This window comes from Rousettus aegyptiacus, unplaced genomic scaffold (assembly GCF_014176215.1).
Source record: "Rousettus aegyptiacus isolate mRouAeg1 unplaced genomic scaffold, mRouAeg1.p scaffold_m13_p_6, whole genome shotgun sequence".
In the NCBI taxonomy this organism is placed as follows: Eukaryota; Metazoa; Chordata; class Mammalia; order Chiroptera; family Pteropodidae; genus Rousettus; species Rousettus aegyptiacus.
In genome coordinates this window covers 966,816-991,448 of record NW_023416309.1, presented here as the reverse complement: position 1 = coordinate 991,448, position 24,633 = coordinate 966,816, and the positions used below count along the sequence as shown (strand labels likewise).

General features: G+C 45.3%; 1 protein-coding gene across 1 annotated transcript in view; it reads right to left on the bottom strand.

Annotated features, from left to right (window-relative positions):
* Window positions 1-23,031, bottom strand: part of DRGX (dorsal root ganglia homeobox) — a 29,703-nt gene extending 6,672 nt beyond the window's left edge. Inside the window, exons 1-5 of the mRNA XM_016140932.2 lie at window positions 22,998-23,031; window positions 18,706-18,803; window positions 17,690-17,791; window positions 14,591-14,769; window positions 14,397-14,509 (exon numbers count right to left, since the gene is read on the bottom strand). Coding sequence (XP_015996418.1) covers window positions 14,397-14,509; window positions 14,591-14,769; window positions 17,690-17,791; window positions 18,706-18,803; window positions 22,998-23,031 — 526 coding nt within the window. The remainder of the gene's footprint in view (window positions 1-14,396; window positions 14,510-14,590; window positions 14,770-17,689; window positions 17,792-18,705; window positions 18,804-22,997) is intronic.
* Between the last annotated feature and the right edge of the window lie 1,602 nt (window positions 23,032-24,633).

Here is a 24,633-nt window from a genome sequence, read left to right as displayed (position 1 = left end):
CTAACATATGTTTTTAGAAGTTCAATAATCACAATTAAACCTAAATTGTCCAACAACCAACACGTCTCTCAACTCTTATTTTTCTACAAAGAAAAAAATGACTTCCACAAATAATATCCTTATAAAACTAACTCCTGATTTCTTCATAATTTCACAGTATCAATAGCATCACCAGATTTCTCCCTACGTCTCCTACCCAAACAATTTCATTGGCTTGCACACTACTGAAAACTAGAAGTAACAAAATGGAGATTCGTCCTTTGTGATACTCAGGGCAGCAGATGAACATATAATTCCTGAGTGAAAACTCAGACTCCAGAGCAAATGCACTTTCCTGTGAAAAGCACCCTCGAGGCCCTCACCAAGTTCTTAAAGATTCTTCCCAGGGCACTTCTAACACAAGTCCGCTTTACAAGACTGTCACAAACTAAAAAGCAATGTGGCTGCCAATGGCAGACATTAATGGGTAATGTTGAGAAGAGAGACAAAAATTTATAAGACAGACAAAAAACTCAAAATGTACTTGAGCCATTTAGTATAGGACAAGCAAAACAGCACACCTCAGAATGGCCTGAAGCCATCACTGGTGACAGCAGGAACTGTCACATGAAATGATGTTTGAAAGAGCTTTGAAAACCACGACACACCTACAACTGTTAGTGGTGGGGCGATGCTGAATTGGCTGTGAAGGAGGCTCAGCATTCTTTTTTTATTGGGTCAGGGAAGTGACAAAGACACTGTAGAAAATGTCTACCCCAAAATGGAGTCGCCATTATCAAAACCCTATAAAATGAGAGTGATGACAGGACTCTGGGATCTGAAAGCCAGGTAGGTGCAGCCTGTGGAGATGGAAGGAATTAGGCTTGGAACTTAACAGTCATGGGGCTTGTCACCATCTCTCCAAGTCCAGCTTCCTATTTGTGAGAGGAGGTAAAACACCTACCTCTGGGAGAAATTCTATAAAGCACCTGATACTAAATCCTCAAAATTATTATTTCCATAACCCCGTGCAAATTAAAGGGCAATTCTAAGTCACAAGTCACAGCTTGTTCCAATTACCAATTTGTTTCAACGACCAGCTAAAGAATTCAGCTTGCTCTGAGCATCACCCCAGAGGACAGCCAGGATAAGCAATGAGATCCCTCCACAAGGCAATGATTGTGCTGTAGCATTCTCACCAGTACTGCTCTTTTTGCCCTGCATTACACACAATGCTCACACAATCTCCACGGTTATATCGGTTCCTCTGTGAAGCCTTTCCTATCTGACCAAAAAGTAGAATAATTTTCTCTGTCAATAGAATTTTGAGGAATAAGCCAAACAAACTTTAAAAGTCTCATCTTTTAATTACTAGATTCCAGATTTGGAGCTCTTGGTTTGTTTGTTTGTTTGTTTGTTTGTTTGTTTGTTTTTAATCAATCAAAAAGCTATAATCATGGATGGGCTAAAAATTAAATTAACTAGAGAGACAATCATCCCAGAGTGGCACATAGCAACAAAAAACTATGAGTAACCTAATGGCCTAATAATAGGGAATTAACTGAATAAGTTATAGTTGTCCATATAGAACACACTGAAACTATAATAAAATTATCTTATAGGAGGATATTTAGTGCCGTAAAACATATGAGTAAAATATTAAGTTTAAAGAGAAGGTTAAGTAACAATAAGTCAATATGATCCCACTTTAGTATATGTATATTTGTGTACATACATGCACATTCATTATACATAATATATATGCACACATAGTAGATATGTGTATATGTATATATATGTACAGCCATGTACCTACCATATCCACATGGGATTATAGGTGTATATATACATATATAAATTTATTTAGAAATAGAAAATATTTATAAATTTTAACTTTTAATTTAAAATTATTTAACTTCCAAATAAGTTATAAATTAACAAATTTATTGGAGATATAGTTTTATAAATGGGAGAAAAACAAATGTACCAATACCCAATATTCATACTGGTTGATTCTGGGTAACAGGTTATGAATGATCTTTTTCTCTGCGTCTTATTATATTTTCTATTCTTTCTAAATTGACCAGATATTACTCTCATCAAAATGATGTCTTTTTTGTTACTTGTGATTTCCTATTTCCTTTCATTCGGATGATGGGAACAGATGCTCTCCTTTAGAAGAGAATCCCACTGAAGTTGCTAAGGAATGAAGATGTGTCTACACACCCAGCTAAGACTCCATGATGCCAATGGCCTCAGTTTACACTGTAGTCACTGACAGGCTCACCATAGAAAATCTACTAGGAACATTTTGTCCATCTCCCATTCTGTGGGCATCACAGTCAGTCATTCCCTTTGCATGGGAAGTAACCAACCCAGCAGCTGGCAAAGCCTCTAAAAGGCCACGACTTCTTCCATCTAACCTTACCAACTTGCTATTGCCAAAGTCTATGCAAGACCTATCTGGCCACTAAATGCAGCCTGAAAATTGTTTTGTTTGGAGAACATGCTACCTCTTGGACACTAAATTAAAACACACAATTAGAGTTCCATTAAGTTACAGCAAATTCTGCTGAATTGATCTAATCGGCCTACATTCCTATATGACATCATGCTTTAAAGGCTTGGCCTAAACATAAATACTTAATGTAATAAATACAGTCTGAAATATTTGATCTCCTTGGCAGTTTAATTGATCTACTACAGAGACTGACAGGAAAAATTAAGTTAGTTCTGTCTCATCTCTGCCGATAGCACGTTTTCATCAAAAAGGCACGTGAGCTACAATTTTGGTTACAAATAGAGCTCTTGCACACTGATTTCTTATTGAATGTTCAGTCCGAGGGTAACAGAATTGAGCAAGGAAATGGATATGTGGGTTTATGAGACATTTAATACAAATACTAAACCTCATTTCTTTTTGCTTTATAGTAAAACAATTTTGTGAGTCATAACACCAATTCCTTACGGTTCACAAGAAGTGTTTGAGTGAGAATTGGTGCGGTTGCGAACAATATTTAGATATAGATCTTGTGGCTAAATGTGCTCACCAATAATAACCAAAAACACAACAAGGTCTAATTCATACTAGACGTCTTCTACCACAGATCCCCTGAAGTACTTTCTCCCGTCTCTGTCTGATGGTTTTTGTTGCCCTTTTACCACGAGTTGTTTATTTTTGTACCCACCTCACTTCCCAAACTTGCTCTAAGTACAATTCATCCACCCTCATCTCTACACTCCTGATCATAGAACTAAAATGTTTCATTTTGGTACAAAGCGAACACTTGAATATTTGAGAAAGCAAGAAAGGGAGGGAGTTGGCATATTCTCCTGACCAAGCTGGCATATTTTAGTTCCTCAAAGTTGCCATCTTCCCGGTTCTAAGCTTCCTCAACTATCCACAGAAAGGAAAACTGTGGTCATAACAAAGTTACCCAATCTGATTAATGTCAAAATCCCCACATTAATTTGGCAGGTTATTCTGGTGGAACCGATGCTAAATCCCACCCATCTTCATTCCAGCTGTGACTGTACACTCACTATCCTGACATCTCATTTGCTCAGCAAACGCTCCTTAATGGAAATGGGCTCACCAACCAGGATACAGTCTCAGGGCCAGTGCCCAGCTCCCAGTTCAGCTTGCATGTCTCTGAAGGGGCAAACAAATAGTGACAGCACCCAGATCTAGAGACCCTGGCACAGCCAGAGGAATGGCAGGGGCACGCGTCCTAGCCCAATGCCCATTAGCATTGCCCTCCCTCTTTCCAGCAGCAGTCAGAACCTGGTTTCTCCCACTGACTGAGCACAAGCCAGAAACCTTCTGCTCAGCTCCCTGCACTCGAGGGCCACATTGATTAGCAGGAAGGGGAAACCCATCAGCACCCATAGGAAATGGCTTCTGGAAAGTGAGTTGCAGTTTTAAAAGCCAGAGGATGATAGCAGGGGCATGTGAAAGAAACCAAATCAATAAAGGGCATGGAGGCTGGAAGTCAGGACACCTAGGTCCCTGACTTGTCCTACTTCTGACAGATGCACTGTATGACCTTAGGCAGTCCTATTCCCCTCTCTGGGCTTCAGTTTCTCCCACTGAATTCTGGAAGCAGTAATAACATACTTATCAAGGAGATTCCTTACAGCTCTTTAGTCACCACCCTTGTCTTCCTGACATCAGCTAGACATGGAGGGGGCTTTCCTTGTGAATCCAAACCTTGTAAACCCAAACCTAATCAGATCCCTAGTGATCTCTAGGCCTCATCATCATAATCTTGATAATTTCCAGCACCTACTAGACACTTGGATGTTCCAGGCACAGTTACACACCCTACCACCACTATTAGAAATGATCATCATGACCTTTATTTCACAGATAAGGAGATTAGGATCTGCTATGAGTTGACCCCACAATGAGAGAGAGGCAGTTATGGGCCATGGCCAGTCTGATTAAAGAGCCTGGGCTCACCTCAAGGCCATGCCATCCTCTCTCAGGACTATGGCTCCGTCTAATCTCACGCTTTGCTTTTTTCTCAACAGACTAGCCATGCCAGCCTCAGTGCCTTTGCTAGTGTTGTTCTCTCTGCCTGGAGTGACATCACCCACTTTACATTTCCTACACTTCCATCTCAGCTCAACTCAAGCCCAACTCAAGCATCTCCTCTGGAAAGCCTTCCCCATGCTTCCTTCCTCAGGGCTTCCCCCACAGCGTGCATATCCTCATTGCCTCTGCGAGAGTAGATGACTGTGTCACATGTGATGGAATTATTTATTGCCCTATCTTTCTCTTCATAAGACCACCCCCAGCCTACCAGCTTCTTACAGTAAGGATGTGTCTAATCATCACCAGATGCTCAGCCCCTGGTTCAGAGTCTGGCAAAGTAGGTTTCTCAGTGAGTATTGAATGAAGAACAACAGGGTCCAGTAGTTCCTGGGGTCCATCAGGTGGCAAGTGGTATAGGGCCAGGGTCATAGATCAGAGTCTCCTAAGTGAGAATCATCTCCCAGGCCCAGGGCAGCATGACTTTTTTTCTTTCTTTCCTCATACTCCACTACCTTTTACTCTGTACCAAATTCTGTGTCAGAGGCAGAGGTGAGAGACTTGGGAAGATATGGAGGTGAGTCAGATATGGCCAGTACCCCTGTAGTACTTATAGCCAGGATTGGGAAATAAGATAATGTTCAAACACAAGCATCCCAATTCATGTCATGAAGCCAGAATATACTTGATACCTGTGCCAGTCAGTATCTGAAGAGAACCTTTAATGAACCAACCTCCCAGTATTCATACCCATGTGCAGTCCCTTCCACTTGAATCTGGGCTGGCTCTGTGAGCAGCTTTAATTAATAGAATGCAGCAGAAGCAACGTTGTGCCTATTCTGAGTATAAGACTTAAGAAGGCCTGGCATCTTCTGCTCTTACAGTCTTGGGGCCCAACCGCCATCCTTCCCCTTCCCACAGGCTTTCTATGGTGGAGGGAGAGAGCTCCCAGCCTCCCAGCATCCCTGCCAAGGCACCAGACCCAGAAGGGATTCCATCTTATATGTACCAGCCCCAGCTGTCATTTGACTGTAGCTCCCCAGGCAAAGGAGCAGCAGAACTGCCCGGCTGAGCCAACCTAGTCCTCAGATTAGGAGAGATAATAAAACAGGTATGCAGGTCTGCTGCTGCTTTTATTACACTAAGTTTTGGGGTAAAGTAAAATAATATTGAAACCTGGAATAGAGATTTTAAGAAAAGAAAATCACAAGCCAATCTCCTTATGATAATAGATGCAAAAACCCTAAACAAAATATTAGCAAACCAAATCTAGCTATCTATGAAATTCATAACTTGTCACATCTAATTTAGGTTTATTCCAGGAATGCACAGTTGGTTTAACATTAAAAAAATCAATCAACGTAATTTACTATATTAATATATTAAGAAAGAAAAATCATGTGATCATCTCAACTGGAGCAGAAAAAGTATTTGATGAAATTCAACACCATTCATATTCATGATTTTTTAAAATAATAATTAGAATAAAACTCTTAGAAAACTAAGGCAAAAAGAAAATATCTTTAGTTGATACCGAATATCTAGAAAATTTAAAAGGACAACAGAGACAATTGTGAAACCCTGAGAGTTTCCCATGAGACAAAGATCACATATCTTATGATTGCATTCATATGAAATTTCCACAATAGCAATAGCCAAATGTCCACAATCTATAGGGACAGAAAGATTGGTGGTTGCCTGGAGCAGGGGAGTTGGGAAAAACGAGGCGTGGCTGCTAACAGGTGCAGGGTAATGAAAATGTCTGAGTTGATAGTAGTGATTGCTGCACAACTTGTTAGATATACTTAAAACTATTGATTTGTACACTTTAATGAATGACCGGTATGGCAGGTGAATTATATCTCGATAAAACTGTTATTTAAAAATAGAATAAAACAAAGATATCAATTACCACCACTTCCATTCAATATTGTACTAAAAGTTCTGGCCAGCACAATTGGACAAGAAGAAGAAATGTAAAGTATAAGAACTGTAAAAGGAGAGATAAACTGTCTTTATTTGCAGATAATCTGATCTTGTACATAGAATATCCTAAAGAATCTACACCTAAACCAAATTATATAGATAAATCTCACAAACATAATGCTGAGCTAGAGTCCAGACATGAAAAATACATACTGTATAATTCCAATTATATTTCTATACACATAAAGTTCAAAAAAGTAAAAACTAAACAATAGTGTTTCAGAAAGCCAGCTTAGGAAGTCGGCAAAACTATATTACCATAAAAGTCAGCAAAGGGTTTATTTAGGGGAAGTAGAAAGGGGCACACGGATTCAGGGATTTTGGGGATACAAGCAAATTTCCAGAGGGTGATTACACAGGTGCTTAAAATTGTTCATTAAGCTCTAGATCTGTGTTCTTTGAAATTTTTCTAATGATTATTACATTTCACAAAACAAATTTTCTGTTCTTAAAATTTGTGTTTTTTAAAAAAAAAAATCACAAAAAAAGGTAAAAGTGATTAAAAAGGAATGGGAGGGTGTATGCTTTCAGAGAGCTCAGGGGAAGAAGAGGCTGTCTCTGGCTGAGTTTAGCCCTGGTGGGTAAATATTCATTGGCCAATAAAGCTCTTCCAGTCTCATAACCTGGATACCTTACCCTGGCCTGGAAGCCCAAGGGTGAAGGCCAACATGAAGGAGGAAGGACAGGATCTTGGCTAACTAAGATGCCTTGCTCTCAGGAACAACATAGCCAGACTGCTTCCCAGCACCGGACACCCTGCCCCTTGCCTCCCCTTGCCCTCACATGCTCGATGCAGGCCCAAGACTGCTACTCCAGTTGTTAACATCCACTGAGCACCCACTATGTGCCAGCACCAAGGGAGGTGCCTCATACAGCACTTCCCTCAGCCCTCACAGCATCCAAGACCTGGATTGACCAAGCACAGTCACAGAAGTGCAGGTATGGCCAAGACTTCGAGTACAGCCAGTCTGCCTCCGGGCTCCTCCCAGGCAGGGCCTCACCTGGGACAGCTGGGGCCACCTCCTTCCCCTGGAGTGGGCAGAGTAAGAAGGCACGGGACCTTATTCCCTTGCTCGCTGCTGTTCTTTTACCTCAGGCCTGACTCCAGGGAGCCACACCAGGGACTGAGTGCCCTCACATGCCGGCCTTGTCCAGAAGGGTGGCCCACCCTTCCTCCTGTTCCCTCTGTTTGAGGAAAGTCAGCCGTGATGCCTCCACCCAGATCTGGAGAGGAGCTGTGACTCTGGGCCTGATCGTAGACTGAGCTATGAAATTCTCCCTGGCAGCTGTAATTAGCTTTCACCTCACACCCAGCTCTCTGAATCACAGGTTAGAGGCAGCTGGTCTACGTGCACCAGGGACCAAGCCTCTGCTGAATGTGGCTTTCCAGCCCCCAAGCGCACTGCCTGTCCTGTGACCAGCACTTCCCCTGAACAAACCCAAGCACCTCCCTTGGCCATTAATAACCTCCTTTGCATTAATGAATTGTGAACACGAGCCTGGCCATTAAGACAGCACAGGAAAATTCTTTGTGCTGCTAAGGCTTTTTCTCTGGACACCCATTATTATTATGCAAACCCTCCCTGCATGGGGTAGGGTCCTGCTGCCTTTTTATTTGACAGTTTCCAGGCACACGCAATAATGAAACACAGTAACTACATGCCTGGCTGGGATGGGTCCTCCCTGACCATCCCAGAGTGTAAAGCACTTTGCAGCTTGTGAAGCTGCAGGGGGAGGGAACGGGTGCCTGACCAGGAAATCATACCAGGAACAGGAAGGAACCCCCATCACTGCTAAAAACTGGAACAATGGGGGCTATAAGAAAAGGTGAATGTGAGCAGCAGTTAAGTTCAGAGAAATGGGAGAAGTTTGAAAGAAGCAGACATTCTGGTGGGTCTTTTAAAGGTGAGTGGGACCCAGTAACTTGAAAATGAGAACAGAGGAACCTGGTTAATATAAATGGTAGTATTTACTAAGTACCTCTCATGTGCCACACACTATCCACACTGTCCTAAGGGTCTCGGATGTTCTCACTCATGTGCTCCTCATTTAGTCCTATGAATCCAGTCCTATGATGATCAGATCTCCATTTTATAGAAGAGAAAGCAGAAATAGAGAGTTTACTCAAAACTTACAAGGCTAGAAAATGAAGAATGAGGATTCAAACAGGCAGGCCACCCAGAGCCCTTGCTTGAAGCCACTGAGCTACTGGCTGCTTGATAATTAAAGGATAATTAAAGAAGGAAAACCCCACAAGTGCCTGATTTTCAATTACCTGGCTCTGTCCCCAGTGAGCGGATTCCTGGCCTAAGGTAGCCAGCTGCCCTACTTCCTGATGGGGGCAGCCTGATGCCTGTCCAGGGGCTGCCTACCAGAGCCCAGAGGCTAGTCTGCCACACCTCTATGTGTGGACATTCTGCTTAACCAGCCACCACAGAAGGGCCATGGCCTCCTGTCCATTAAGGGTACCTCCACTTCCTATCCTTCTCTGTTGCCTGAGCAACCTTGTGACCTATCCAGACACTTCCCCCCATGCATATGCCTCCCGGCATGCCCCCAACACTAAGAATACTGAATGAGCAGCCTCAGCACTGCATCTCAGATGCCTGATTAAGCTGGAGAACCTGGCAGCAGAGCACAACACCCCAGAATGACAGGACTGTAGTTGAGGGCAAAACTCCTAAAGGTCTCTGCCCTCGCGCCCGAGGCTGAGGCAGAACCACCAAGTTGAGCTATAGTGTGTGCTGTGGAAGTTCTTAGCTGGGCAGATTGTCCAAAAACAGGGTAATTTACAGCCTGAACTTGGTTTTCCCAGCTTTCCACCTGCTTCCAAGTCCCTGTTCACAACGGGTATCTTCAAGGAATCAAAATTAGTCTCTCTAATTTCCTAATATAACCATAATCCAGAGTTTCTTGCTGCTGACTTCTCTCCGTATGCTAAGGCTCAGAGAAGTGGCCTGCCCCATTCACATTTTCCTGGCCACTTGCCCCCATGATTTAAAGATTGAAAAGGAAAGTCCAGATCCACTGGCATGTTCTGGGCTATAGTTATAGAACTGCCAGGGCTAGGACTGTCCACCCAACTCACGTGGGAGGCAGAGCTTGGCATTACCACGAAAGCCTCTCTGTGCTCTGGAGTCCAACCCAACTCTGTGCTCTGGAGTCCAGCGCCCCCAACCCACCCGATGGCCCTTTTCCTCCCCCGAGTGCCACTTGCTCAGGAGCTGATAGCCAGTACTGCAGAAGCATTTCCATTTTCAGAGCACATTCAAAGCAAAAAATATTTCAGGCAAGTGAATACCCATAAAACTACATGAAAGGAACTAAGAGCTTCAAGGATCACTACTTAAGAGAACGCAGCAAACTGTATCTCAATGACCCCCAAGCTACTTCACAAACACTCCTGAGGAGTCTCTCAGTATTTCCCAGACAAGGACTTCATATCTATCACAGCAATGCCTAGAACCAAGATCTCAAAGCAGAGTCTTTCGACTTGTAACTATACATAATGCTCCCTAGGCACTGAGTTCTGGGACCACTAGTTGGGGTGCTCCATATGCCTGGGAGAAATAATCATGCCCTGGGATTGAGAGCCTTGCATTGTTCTCACACTCTGGCCAGGTGCTGATGCAGCACGAGAGCCTCAACTTGGTTACTCAGGCCCTGGACTGGAGATGCAGGTTTGCAGTCTCGGGGGAGTAGCTCCTAGTATGAGGTCTGGGTAAGGCCAGAACCTCAGCAGCCTACCCAGGACACTTGCTGTCCAAGGCTGTGTGGTCCTGCTAAGACCACAAAGCCTGAGGAAGGAGACACGAGCACTGGTTTGGGTCTAGAAGCTGAAGATCACTTTGATTTATTTCTTCTGGGTCATTTGCAAGTTCCTCCAGGCCTACAGAATGGAGTGGGATCTTTAGCTTGGCTGCGGCACTCAGCTCACATTGGCCCTGTCTCTGGTAGTCCTGGGAGAATCTCATAGCTATGGACTCATGGCTTTCCCCACTTGCTGGGAGAGGCAGGGTGGGGATCCAAGGCCCCTACTAGCGTTGCTCATCCCAAGGAATGAATGAATAAATGGCGCTGGGAAGAAAGGGTGCATCAGGATCCTGCAGAGAACAGCCTAGACCACAAAGGGAAGACCTGCCTGAATAAGCCATGTGTAAGCCAGTGACTCCCTCTCCCTGAGTCTCAGTTTCTCATTTTAAAAAGGATAGGCTTAGAAGCCCAAAAGGGTGGCTTCAGCACCATCTACATGAAGCTCCTCTGAGTTAGCTGAGGCAGTGCCCTAGTTGTCCTACAGCCCCTAAGAAGCAGATCTCAGGTCTGAGAGAAGGAAACCTTGGTTCAGCCTCCAGCTCTGCCAGTATCTGGCTGCCCAGCCACCTCTGGGAGTGCAGTTAAGGTGAAAGAGGCCAGGTTACAGCCCAGAGGTCCTCAGCACTGAGTCGGGCCCTAGAAAATTTGGGTTGCTCCTCTCTTGGGCCCAAATTGGGTTATGTTCTTAATTTCTGTTAGCTTGGGGAGACCTGAGAGAGTGAGAAGATGTGGGCTACAAGAGTCAGAAAGCCACCTTGGCCCAAAATCATTTGACGATATTCCACAAAATCATCAAGCATCAAACCCAGGGGTATTAAGAACCTGATTTGAAGGTTCACACTTCTCACCCCAGGTCTGAGGCAGATGCCAAGTTCCCCAAGCACATCTCCAGGGACTTCCAGGCCCACCTGGACTAAAGCAGAGTTGTGCTGGTCAGCAGATTCCGAGGCAGCCCCAGAGACTTCTAGCTCAGAGTTCTTCCCTTCCTGAAGTGCCACCACACGGAGTCAGGAACTTTTAGAACACAGAGATAGCCCCAATCAATCCTAGCATTATCTCAGAATGACCCCAGCTCCACTGCCTGTAGCTGTAGAGCCCTTCCTTATAATCTTTCCTGCCCTGTGAGAAGGACGTGGGTCTACAACATGAGACCACCTGGCAGACCACAGAAGAGGTTTTCAGTTACCACTCATTTCCCTCTTTTTCTACCATGACATAGCTTACCAGAGACTAAAAAGCCAGCTGATCAGAGGCCAGCTGGGAATGGGCTACGGTGCTAATGGGTCAGGATGAGCCACGGGAGGAGAACTTTGAAGGGAGGAAGGCCGGAGGAGGAACTGTGTATGCAGGGAGAAGGACACAGAAAGCAGAGATGGGAGCGAGCAGAAGAAAAGTGCCCCCTCACAAAATAACAGGCTGGTCTGACCAAAGATGTACCAGTTTGGCCCCAAAGACTTGGAGGCAACCTTTAAAACATGGGATTATTTCTAATAAAAAGCCAGATTTTCAGATTCTCCTAAAGATTCAATAGTTCTGACAACGGTATGTCCGCATTCTCCCATGGCCACGGTCAGCTGGCTTGAGCGACAGTTGACCCTTGAGTGATAAAAATTCCCCAGCCCATCCTCATTCCCGCCTCTGCCTAGCCCAAATCTGAAGGTGACCCTTAGCATGCTCTTTGAATAACTGTTTCTGACAGTAGAGCAGTATGGCTTTTCCCCATGCCTCTCTCTCAAAAGTGGGAAAATGACAAATAGACCAAGAGGGCCTCATGTTTCAAGAAAAGTAAGAGCAAAAAAGAAAGAAAGAAAGAAAGAAAGAAAGAAAGAAAGAAAGAAAGAAAGAAGAAGGAAAAGAGAAAGAAAGAAAGAAAGAAAGAAGAGAAAGAAAGAAAGAAAGAAAAAGAAAGAAAGAATAAAGAAAGATAGAAAAGTAAGAGCTCATTTGTATTTGGGGAAGCAAAGACAACGTCTACATGCTCACTGCACTCATTTCCTGCCTTGCTCTGGAAACATCTGAGTGTGTCACCTGCCCCAGCAAGCATCGTCCCCCTGACTACAGTCAAGAAAAACTTCTCACAGGGATATCAGGCTGTCTAATCAATATCAATACAATGCACAAATATGCATCCCAGTTTGGTGAGCACACTGTGATTTCTGTCACCTCTGCAAGTTCCTGCACACTCTAAGTCCCCCATCCCCTAACCCCCATGGCAAGGGCAGTATGAAAGGAAAGTGTGTTTCCACTGAGGCAAGCACAGTGCAGGCCCTGGCCCCCTGGGGACGAAGCCAGCCAGGAAGACTTAGGGAAGGGCCAAGGGGAGTAGGAATGAGGAAGAAAGGAGGGCTGACAGATTTACCAACCCCTGCCTCTCTCCTGGGTCAGGGTGTGGGAGACACAAGGTCCTGCTCTGTCGTGACCTCCCAGTTGCAGACAGTCTTGCCCTCCCTGCCCAGCAGTGTAGCCCTCTCGGCTCTCCTTCAGCCACCTCAGCTTGGCTAGCCAGAGATGCCCACAGGCTGTCACAGCAAAGAGATGTGGGAATTGCCTCCAATTCATGAGGCTGGAGTGAGGCAAGTAAAGAACTCTTATAAAAGATGGCTCCCCTCAGGAACTGAGCTGGCCCTCATCACAGCAGAGAAGAGTCAACATAGACACAGGACTACTCCTCTGCCCAGACCAGCTCCTTGGCTGATACTCAAGTCTCACTGATAATTTCCTTCCAGAAGCCCCTTCCAGTTGGCTGACCTCACCTCTATAGTGCCCTATCAGCCTATTGTGTCTTGTGGACATGTCCCAAGTCTGCTCTGTGAGGGGCTCTATGTGGCCTCTGGAGCACAGAGACCCTGCCGCTGGAGGAAGCACTAGAAATATGAAGGCCCCAGAGCTGGATGGTGTTAAGCCTTGTCCACCCATGCCAGCCATCTGAGCACAGGGTTTTGCCCAGCTTCCTAGACCACCCAGAAGTGGCTCTGGGCTTTGAGGATCCACCTTCTACAGTGGAAAGTCCAAATCCAGGAGCGTAGCATTCAGGACCTTCAAGCTTTAGCCCCTGCCGGGCACCTCCATCTGTCTCTGGACATTCACCCATGAGCACTTGACATACCAGCTATTCTCCAGACAAACCTGGTTCTCCTCCCTACTTCCAGTGCTCTTTGCATGTACTATTCTTTATACCTGGAACATCTTTTTGTTCTCCTTCAGGAGACTCCCCAGAGGGGCTCCACCATGCTCTCATTCATCCCCCTAGACTTTAATACAGAATAAACAGACACTCTGGAGGGGGCCTCTCCCATCATTTATTATCAGGAAAAAGCTTACAGCTGCACCTGTACCTCCACCTTCCAGACCCCATGTGACAGGCAAGGCCCCAGTCCCATCGGATACTCAGGTTTGGTTCCTCCAGACCATCTCTGAGGCTTAGCACTGCTCCTGGGCAGCATCGCAGGAGGAGTAGGTTTGGAGCCAGGAATTGAGAGAGACAGGATGGGCCCATTCATCCAATGTGGTTTCTCAGAAATCCCCAAGGAGTAGCCCACAAGAGTTCCTTTCTTTGGGCCTGGCAAAACACCCCTACTAATTTCCATCCTTTAGACAACAACAGCCACTGAGAGGAGAGCAAGTCTTGGAAAACCACAAATCCTAACAGTTCCGACCTCTGACATTAGGAGTTCCCCAGGCTGGCAGGTCGGCAAGCTGCATATGTAGAGAGGGGCCTCCTGTACAGGGACAATTGCTCCTCACAGGCTTCACTCATCAGCTTCAGGTTAACTTCTAAAACTGTTACTCATGACAGGCAGCAATCTGCGAACATGGAGCAGTCACTTTTGAAACGACCACCTCTCGGACAAGCCCCCACCAGGTACAGTGATACTTGACATTCACCTAAGTTCTCAGGACATGCGGAAATCAAGCAAGATGGCATGTGTGGAAATAGATGCTGTTCGTAACCTGCCTATTATTGACAAAAAGAGAAAAGGAGCTACACCTGCCCAGGTGCAAGGATGGGCCTGAGAATGCTAGACAGTCAGATAATATCCAGAATCCAGTCCAGAAAATCCCCAGCCAGTAAAGCCAAACTCACCTTTTAGGGAGGCAACATGTGACAGGGCCTGGGCATATGTGGCAGTATTCAGGAGGGTTCCCGGCAAGCAGGAGGGAAAGAAAGGTCCTGTGGGAGCCACGGTTCGCCCCAGGCTGGGGGGAAAGAAAATCACATGAGTTCCCAGACCTGTGTACCCACTGGCCCTCCAGATCCAGGGGTCCAGCCAACCTTACCTCTGCTGGGCCTCCAGGGCCTCCTTCTTGTTCCGGGCCTGGTCCCCAGGGGGTGGGGAATTGACGTTTCTCACAGGTGGTGGTGTTACCTCTGCCATAGGCTCCTTTGCTCCTGGCTCCTGGTCAGAAGCTCCTCTCTCTGTTTTTCTCCACTTGGCCCTTCGGTTCTGAAACCAAACCTGAGTCCCCAAAGGAAAACACACCCAACAGAGTCGGAAAGTCAGACACGAGGAGGGAACCAGAACCCAAGCCCAAATGCCTGGACCCTGGGCCAAGCTCTCACAGCTCACCTTGCAACAGATGCACAGAGCTACAGCTTCCCCTTGCCAAGATATCAGCCAAAGCAGTGCTCTCTAAACTGCAGCTGTGGACCCACGGATGGGTCAGAAGGTCAGTGCAGAAGGTATGACATGCATTTTAAATGAGAGTTAAATCATAGGAAGTATCCAAGTGAGCAGTAAAGGTAAAGTGTTATTTTGTGCAAATTCTCAATTTATGTGGGTACATTTATTTGATGTAAAATGTATTTTCTAAGTGGGGGTGGTAAGGTTTCATTATTAAGATCAAGCAATTTATAAAACATTTCCCGGAGTTTCCTCATCAAAAATACTCGCTCTTTCAGCAGGTTTGGCCTGAGTACCTAAGTGTGCTTTAGCCCTATGCTTTAACCCTGATATCACCTCTTACACATCATGACAGGTTCATAACCAGCAGCCCAGTGTATCCATTAGAAACACTGACTCTGGAGTCAGTCCTGGTTTAGAATTCTGGATCCCAGTGAATCTGCTTTAGCGTCTACTGCAACCCTAGGAGGTACACAGTCTCACTATCTCCACTTTACAGAAGAGAAAGCTAAGCACAGAGAGGTCAATTAACTTGCCCAAGGTCATTCAGGTGGTAAGTGGTAGATTTGCGATTTGAAACCCAGTTTGGCTTGGGCCCTAATCCAAACTGTTTAGGGGGTAATAATAGTGGCCACCCCAGCATATTAGGAAGATTTACCACAGAGATGCACAAAAAACACTGAGCACAGTGTCTCATGCATAGTAATCCATCATTCAGTTAACATTAGCTAGTGTTATCATCTCTGCCATCCTACCTAGGAGGTGGCTTATAATTCACTTGCTCTTAGAGGCTGGTGTAGAATTCTTTAAGCCTTGGAAACCAAGACTGTATTTGCATGGCAGCCAGGCAGCCAGGACCCAAGGTATTCCCAAAGGTCAGTGAAATCCTGCTGCTCTTCACTCCATCCTGCAAAACGTCTTCCTGCCTCTCCTAGGACATAATGCCTGGCTTTAAAAACATGCTTAGCTAGACCTCCCTCCTTTTCCCAGGACATCCTCTCCTCTTCCTGCCAGCAGCCTGGCCCAGGAGAGTGCCTGAGCCGAGAGGCTGAGCACTCTGCCAGCCCTTCCCACCTCTGAATTTTCATTCTCCTTTATTCGGGTTTCTTTCTCTCTTTTTTAATTGAGTTGGCTTTTAATTGCACATATCAGCAACCATTGAATGATGATTTTTACTCTATTCTAAATTTAGGGCAGTTAAATGCAAAGCAAAATGCAGACACTTTCTTGCGTCTTAATTGAATGAAGGTCACAGCTATAACAACATTTAATTGAGCTATTTTTCATTATCATATTTTAATGACTTTGCACTGACAGTTCGCCTGCTTCTGAGGAAAGAGCATGATGGAGTCGTTTATTTCCCTATTTAGTTATTGTTTGACAACATCAGCTTCGATTAAGACCCTGCTTTATAGAACATTAATCATATTTGAATGAGCAAGCAGCGTAAATGTAAACACATCTCCCTTCCCGCCACCGAAGCCCATGTTCCCACATGGAGGCTCACTAAACAAATGCTTCACAGCCATTGTCTGTTTGCATAATAGCCAACAACAGCCTCAACAACAATTCCCGGCTTTAATTGTCACACCCCTATCTCACCCTTACACCTTTCAGGGAGAAGTTATGATCTTCCACTTCTGAATACTCAATAATTGTGTCATTTATCTCAATTTGCAGTTCAGTCTTTAGGCAGCTATTGGCAAGCTGGCATTAAAAAAAGAAAGGAGAGACGGCATCCTGGCCAAAGGAGATTTTCATTTCCAAATAATAATCAGTTTAATTTGCCCGCATATGACCAATGATTCATGTTCGGATTTAATAATCAGGATCACATAATCTGATTATAGGGGAAATAATTTGTTTACAACCCCCAATTTACTGCTCAGAATTCCATTATCTCTCTTCAGCCATTGGTTTTTAAGAGATACTAACATGACCCAGGGGAATCGAAAGCAAACTATTATATTTCCTACAATTAGATCTTTGCATAGTCTTAACCCCAAGCTCCTACATAAAAAAGAACAGAAACAGCATGGAGGAAACCCCATAAATAAAATGAATATATAATTGTGCTCAAAGAATAGCTCGCCTGGAGAGGCGGGACTGGGAATCTGTTCCTCCTGCGCTCGGGCACATCATCTGCTGGACTCGATGGGTTTGTGCACTTAAACATAATCATTGTGTAGCTTCTAAAAAGATATCCTGCTTAGAGACAGTCACCACAACCCATGCTCATCTCTGAGGCAGCCCTCTTGCTGCTGCCGTTTAAAGATTTTTAAATTGCACATATTCTTCGGATCTACTTTGCTAAAAGAGTCCACGTGCCGGGGAAAAGTTGGACATGATGCAATTTCTGGAAAGCAGATCCTACCCTGTTCCCATCTGAAAACACAGTTCTCTGCAATTGACCGGCCTTACCCCAGAGTGGTCAAAGCTGCTTTGAGAATAGCATCTCAGCTCTTTTTTTTTTCTCCAAAGGAAATGGATGTGCATTGATGTAATTTAGTACCTTAGAGACGCGGACAAATTAGTGTAGAACATTATCACTAGTTAATTATGAATGACCGATTAATCAACCTAATCTAATATTCCACATTATGTTGATGTTATTAAAGTGCATCATGAAAATGACAGATAGTCTTCATTTGCTTTCTTTGGCCAAATGTGCACTCTGCAGTCATGATGTCAAAAAAAAAAAAAAAGTTTGCCAGTTTTAATATTAGGGAGTTAAATAATTGAACAGAAGGCTCACCTGCACTCTGGCTTCCGTGAGGTTTATTTTCATGGCCAGCTCTTCTCTAGTGAAGACATCGGGGTAGTGCGTCTGGGCAAAAACTGCCTCAAGAGCTTCCAACTGGTAAAAGGAAGACATATTTACTGGTGAGAGGCTGTGGCTAGGTGGGAGGAAACAGATACATATTTCAAATTTGCTCGGAGTAGTGAGGAAGTCATTTCACAGATCAAACAAGGGAGAAGAAGGAGAATAGAGCTCTTTGAAAATTTCCCACAGAATTAAAATTTCAACCACTGATAACTTAGGAGCTAAGACTTGCTAACAACCTAAATGCTCCCCCAAGAAGTAGAAGTAAGAAGAGAAGTGCAAATATTTACATGCATTTACATTAAAATGTGTTCATAGGAATCAAAATCTAAGGGTGGCCATATAAATTAGAGCAGTCTACACAGCATTCGCCATAGGGTGTAGAAGAAAAGAAACAATTTGCAGACTCTCGCCCTGTGTCAGTCCCACAGAAACTGCCTAGGGGTATTTGGGTCACCTTCCTGACTGCTCCAGTTTGCTCCAGAAGTTTAACAGATCTAAGAGAAAGAAGAGGCCCAGGTCCAGGAAAAACAATATAGGGTTCCAATTGTAGCCCTCCCATTTATAGGCAACAATAAATCAATCAGCTTCTTGGGTCCCAGTCTTTTCATACCTACCAGGGATAAACATGTTCTACTTGCCTTCCCAAAAGGGTTATTTCAAGATTCAAATGATATTGCTGATGTGGAAATGTTCCCCGATTATCAATCTTAGTCACATGGAGGCAATCATTATTGTCTCTTCACTTACTATCCAGGATCATAAGGTCAAAGTCTTTTGCCCTCTCCCAAAACAGATTCCTTGACACATAAATTGTTTAGGAAAACAAAGATCCAGTTAACATATCGGTTTGCTTTATTTGAAAAGACAAAGAAGAGCAGCTCAAACCTTGATGTTGTTCGAGGCATGAAGCAGCAACATCTCAGAAGGGGGAACACCCTCATTACCTGCTGAAGAGTGAATGTCGTCCGGTTTCGGCGCTGTTTCCTGCGCAGAAACCCATCGTCAAAATCTCCTGTAGAGTGGTTGCCAAAGGGTGCGGTGCCTGCTGGAAGCAAATAGAATCAGCCTGAGCAGAGGATCCCCAGTCCTCATACCATCCCCTGGCCACACACAGTCATTTGAAGGTACCAACCCATCCGTTTCTGACAGAGCCCTGTCAGTCCCAAAGCATCTTTCCCCACTTCTCTTATTAAACCTCCTCTTTTCCACTCGTTTACACTCTCTCTCCCAATAACCTATGACTTTAGGCCCAGTTGTGCCTCTTTCCTGGGATGGGTGGTGACCTTACTCCCCAAGACAGCCAAATTCGCTTCTTGCGACATTCTGGACTCAGGCAGAAAGGGTCACTGGCTTGAGGTAGAGCCTTCATCTGCCCTCCAGCTCCCAGGTGCACCGCTGTCCAATATGTCTTTACTTCATCTCCTATCTCAATGGAAGCTGCTATGTCTTCCTTTTGCTCACCTGTTAGTCTACTTGCAGGTATTTCTATAAACAAGGGTTAAAAGGTAGGGGTAGGGAAGGAAACAAAACATCAAGAGCTTTTCACAGCACTTTTCTCCTAGAACTTCAGGACAGGAGGAAGTAAGAAGTTTATAAATGAATATTAATTACCGTTGGTCACAGCTCACCAGCACCATAGTGGATCTGCTGTATAGATGTCAATTAACAAGAGATCTGCACCAATAACTGCTGTCCTGAATTCCAAGCAGACTTACATAGGGCTGCTGTCAAAGGACAACCCTCCCCTCTGGCCAGGCTCATAAAGGCACTGCATGTGCTTCCCTGAAAAGAAAGGTGTTCTTTCCACTGTCCTCCTAGCAGCCTCCAAAGCTCCTATAAAGCCAGAACGGTTTGGCCCCAAATATGCATTCAAATCATTTTCCAAATATGCACCATTTACTTGACAGTCCACAATGGTTTCTTAGGAAAAGAAATGAGCAAGTTCCCATTAGCCAGTGAATGTCATACTTGCCATGGGCTTTGGTCTCAGAATCACTGCGTATTCAGCATGAGGAGCTGGCAAGCCACATGCCCAGACAATGCCCCTCAGAAGGACCTTGGCCCCCAAAAAGCAAGATCCTTCAGGCTTTTAAAACTTCTATCTACTGAAGGGAGTTCCTCCTACTTATTATTCTCCAGTGCCACATCCTTTGCCACAATACCCTGACTCTCTGCTGGAGCCTTCTCCCTCTGTCTTCCTGTCCAAATTGCATTCTTCAAACCCTAGTTATAAAAATTTCTCTCCAGCTCATTGGAAACCTAAAAGAGCAGCCTCAAAGCAGTCTTATTTTCATTATTTTGTGGGAAAGCAAATTGTTTCTTTTTGAAACAAAGCACTTCACTGGTAAGGATGGGATGCAATCTCTAAGGCTCTCCAATTACAATCAGCTTCCGACTTCTAACTTACACCTGCTGGTCCCAAATTAGTTCACCTTGTGTACACATAAGAGCTTTAAGTGAAATAATGCATATCAAATTGAATCCTAAAAAAAGACTGATGCTTCATCAAATTAATAAGAACAAACGCTGACAACCTAATAGAAAAGAGGAAAATATGAAAAGAGGCTTTTTACTTTAAAATAGGTACAGTAGTCAATAATGTTATGAAAATGTTAACGCTTGTCGATAATCAAACAAAACAGAACAATGAACTACTATTTCTACCATCTTGGCAAATAAATAAATAGATAGATGATAGATAGATAGATAGATAGATTAATAAATAAATGGCATCATGATACCCAGTACAGACATAAATATAATAAAATATGCACACCATTCATCATTTGTAGCTGCAGACTTATTAGAGGGTAATCTGACAATTTTCATAAAAAATTTAAGTGCACATATGGGCATTTGCTCTATGAATATACTTTTTAATTGTGACAAAGTAAAGAGAAAAGAATGTCTCAGCAACACAGTAATTTAGAAAAAAATCTGGAAACAGCCAAAGTCCCCATTGGTAGACACTTTTTGCACATCTGATGGAATACTACACAGCAGTTTAAAAGAAATCACTAGATTTGTATACGTCAACATGGGAAAACCCTTAAAATATATATTATGAAGTGAAAAAGGAAAGTTCTAAATAACATGGCAGTATGACCTCAGCACAAATAAGGCATCATAAAATATACACAGAAAAATACATAAATGAGGGTAAAAACGTATTTTTCTTGAAGGGATCACAAGAAACCAACAATAGGGTTTAATAGAAAAAGAGATGGAGGATTTTACTTTTCAATGTATAGGTTTGTTTTACTTTGATTTCCTAAGCAATTATATGTAGTATTTTTTAATTTAATATCAGCAAAATTATCTGAGAAGTGAAATTAGGAGCCATGCTGTGCCTCTCTACATTAATACAAAAAAAATTTTAAAAGTTAATATTCCAAAGGTATGTTCGCAGCCTTTCCCCCTGCAGCAGATCACCTCCTCTCCAGCATCACTAAGCTAAAATAAACACCTCTTTCTGCAAAACTGGCTTAGAAACACATCTGCAAAGAGATTAAGAAAAAAAGGTTCTTAAAGACCCATCTTTTATTCTTGTGATCATAGCAGTCAGAATCAGCTGTGAAGTGAGATGTTCCTGGGGTGTGGGATAAAAGGTGAGCCCACAGAGCTGAGCTGACAGCAGCAAGCAGCTCTGTGTTGGGGCCATGGCAGGCTGGGCTAGGACTCTCCCTAAGTGGCTTCTGTAATCTGCCCTGCAGACAGAGCTTTCCCCATAAGTCATCCAGGCAGCGCACCACCTGCTAAAATGCCCCAAACCTAGGCCTATCCCACTTTGACCAGAAGGGTGGGCCACTTGTTGTCAATCAGTCCAAACTCAACGTTCAGAACTGTAGCAATGTGACTGCTGCACATTCAGAGGGTCTCCCTCCAGGCCTGAGATACAATGTCAAGGTATGTACTTCTCAGAGCTTTTTATAAAGCCTTTCTACCTGGGTCCTTGGAGATAATAGGAGGTGAAATGCAGGCAAGTGTCTGGCCTTTCCTTGGGAATGCTGATCAAGCTGGCAATGCTTAAACACTGGTTCTCACTAACCCCCTTTAGAAAATCCTACTGACCTCTGAAAAGCTTCCATGGGAAAAACAAGAACAAACTTCTGAAATCCTTGTGCTGTTGGCCAGCTGAGGCTCAGCTACTGCTCAAGGTAACCCGGGGCAAGGTGAACAAGCATCCTCAGATATCTTAGGTCCCTCAGTGTCTCACTACCTTTGCCCTGACCCATGTTTCCCTGGATTTCTTGGCCTTCAAAATTCTTCCATCTCACAAATAAATCAAAGGAATAGATTGCCAAAACCAAGTACTGGTATTGCTTTCACAGTTATAAGTACTAATGTCCCATAGCTGAGACTATTGCTCTGAGGAAGGTGCTGTTAAGGACCAAAGTGTTTGGCTTTCCTTTTGCCTGATGCATACTAATCCCCACTGTTCGAAGGGCCCCCTTCTTGAAATTTCTACTCCCTTCCCCACCCTGGGAGCACCAGAGATTCAAGCTGTTCCCTTCTCACCAGCCTACCACCATCTAACAGTCCAGTGCAGAGACCACACTGGGGATCCTGAGGTGAAATTTCTTCTAAGGCCTGGAGACCCTCAAAGACCCAAAACCTGGCCAAGGGGCTGCCCACGGGATTGGGGAGTGGTTGGCATTTGAGGTCAGAAACTCAGTGAGTCACAGAGGAGGAGCCAGGCCAGGGCACTCAGGGAGGTGGTGGGCAAGGCCACCTGGCTCCACAGTGTCCTGGAGCAGACGTTGAAGCCCCAAAGCAGTATTGCCCTGTGCTGGAGTGACAGCAGCCAGCAATGGGTCGTTCTGGTTCATGGTCGGGCCCAGGACAATGCGGGCCATCTCTCTAGTCTGCCTTCGCTTTTCGGGATGTTTGCAAAACACCGTGAAAGATTGATACGGCCCCCTGGGCAGGGCAGCCCCGATTAGAGGCGTGACACCAGCATCTGTGCTGGGAGGACCCGGCTGGTCCCTGCGGTTCGCATAGCTCGCATAGCCCGGGGCTGCTCAGCTCAGGCGGGGAGAGATGGTAGGAGGCAGGTGGCGACTGGGCGGGAGGCTGAAGCAGGGTATGAGGAGGGGGGCAGGGGCGCCTCGACCCACCGTCTGTCGGCTGCACCCCTGGCAGGTGGGAACCCAACCACCCGCCAGCCCCACTGCCGCTTGAGCCTTTTCTGGCCAACGCAGGCCTTTCGGAGCTCCTGGAAGCGGCGCTTACTCACCCTCCAGCTGTGGTGGACAGTGGAAATAAAACATTGCCGACGGCCGGATCTTCTGGACTGCCAGGACTCAGAGGGTCCGACAGGCGCGCCTCGCTCCGGCCTGGCTGCAAAGCAAAGAGCGATAGTCTAAAGTCTCTCTCAGCCTGCGCCCCATCCCGGCCTAGAGCTTACCCGGCGCTCTCCTCCGGGAAAATCCCCTCCTAACGCCTTCACCCACTGTGCGGACTGGAGCGAAGGTTGCAGCGCCGTCTCATGCCGGATCCCCGAGGGACGGCCCTTCATTTCGGGTCTACCTCCGGGATAGCTGTGCTCCCACCCCAGCCCCCATACCAAACCCGTTCAACTCCCGGCTCTCAGGTGCTTCCGGCGCAAGCGCTGCACCCAGGCCACCGCAGCCGGGTCCCGCGAACGTGCCAAGCCATCTGTGCGAACAGCAGTCCCGGCCAGGAAGGCAGCCGAGCCCCCCAGGCCCGGCGTGCGGGGCCCAGTGAGCGGGTCTAGAGCCGCGCGTACCTCGGCGGGCGGCGGGCGAAGAAGGCCGGAGCGCGACTGCCTCAGGTCCACACGCCCAGCTCGGCTGGAGGCGGGCGGGGCTCCGCGCGGCTGGCGCCCGCAGTACTAGAAAAGTGACTCTGGAAGTGGCCAGATGTCTTGCTGTCTGTCTACAGCGCGCGCCGCCGCTCAGCACTCGCCTTTATAATCTCACGCATAATTGGCCTTAATCTGATTATTTCCAGCGCTGTCTACAGCGAGTAACTTGGATAGGTCTATTGGGCCTTACAAATGGCCCACGTGGTGTAAAAAAAAAAAAAAAAAAAAAAAAATCTGTCATTTTCCAGCAAACATCAGGAATGTTTTCCCCCATTTCTTCTAAAAGAGGCTAGTAACAACGATGACCTCCCACTCACCCAAAAAAAGGCATTATTTTCTGAACACTTCACCCCACCTCGACCCGCGTCCCCCGACGCAAACCTACTTTCTCCTGAAGAGCTTAGATTTGGGCGCGCCCTTGTCAGAGGCCTGGCGGCTCCCGGGCAGTGAACTGACAAAGCGCTGCTAATTTTCGCCGCCGGATGGGTTTTGGGGGGACTCTTTGCACACGGCTTCCCTTTCCAAGCGACCGTACAAAAGGAAAGTTTGATTTTGTTCTCAGCAAGGGGTCCCTGAATTTATGTTTGTTTCTCGATGCAAATGATATGCGATGGGACCCTTCGCAATTACTTTTAAAATGCATCCGAGGCAGACACTCAGCAGAGAGAGACCGCCCTTCCCTCTGCCTGGGTGAAAATTAAACTCTAAAGTACCGGGCTGAAATTTTCAAGTCAGGGGCGCAGGATTGGATCAAATCACATAAACTGCAAAAAAAGCAAGTCTAATGGTGCATAATTGGTTCTGTAATAGCATTACACCAGGATAATAGCCCGTTACGGCCCCCTGCACTATTAAGTGCTTCCCTGGCGGAAAGCCTTTATGATATTAAAGGGGGGATATAATGATATTTTGGTTATTAAATGCGTGTAATTAATTTATGCACCACTGAAAATAAAGTTGGTATTATGACCCACTCAAGATGCATCAGAAGATGCAAGTCAGACAACTGTTGATAAGTTCTGGTGTCTGTGTTCTGTCTAGACTG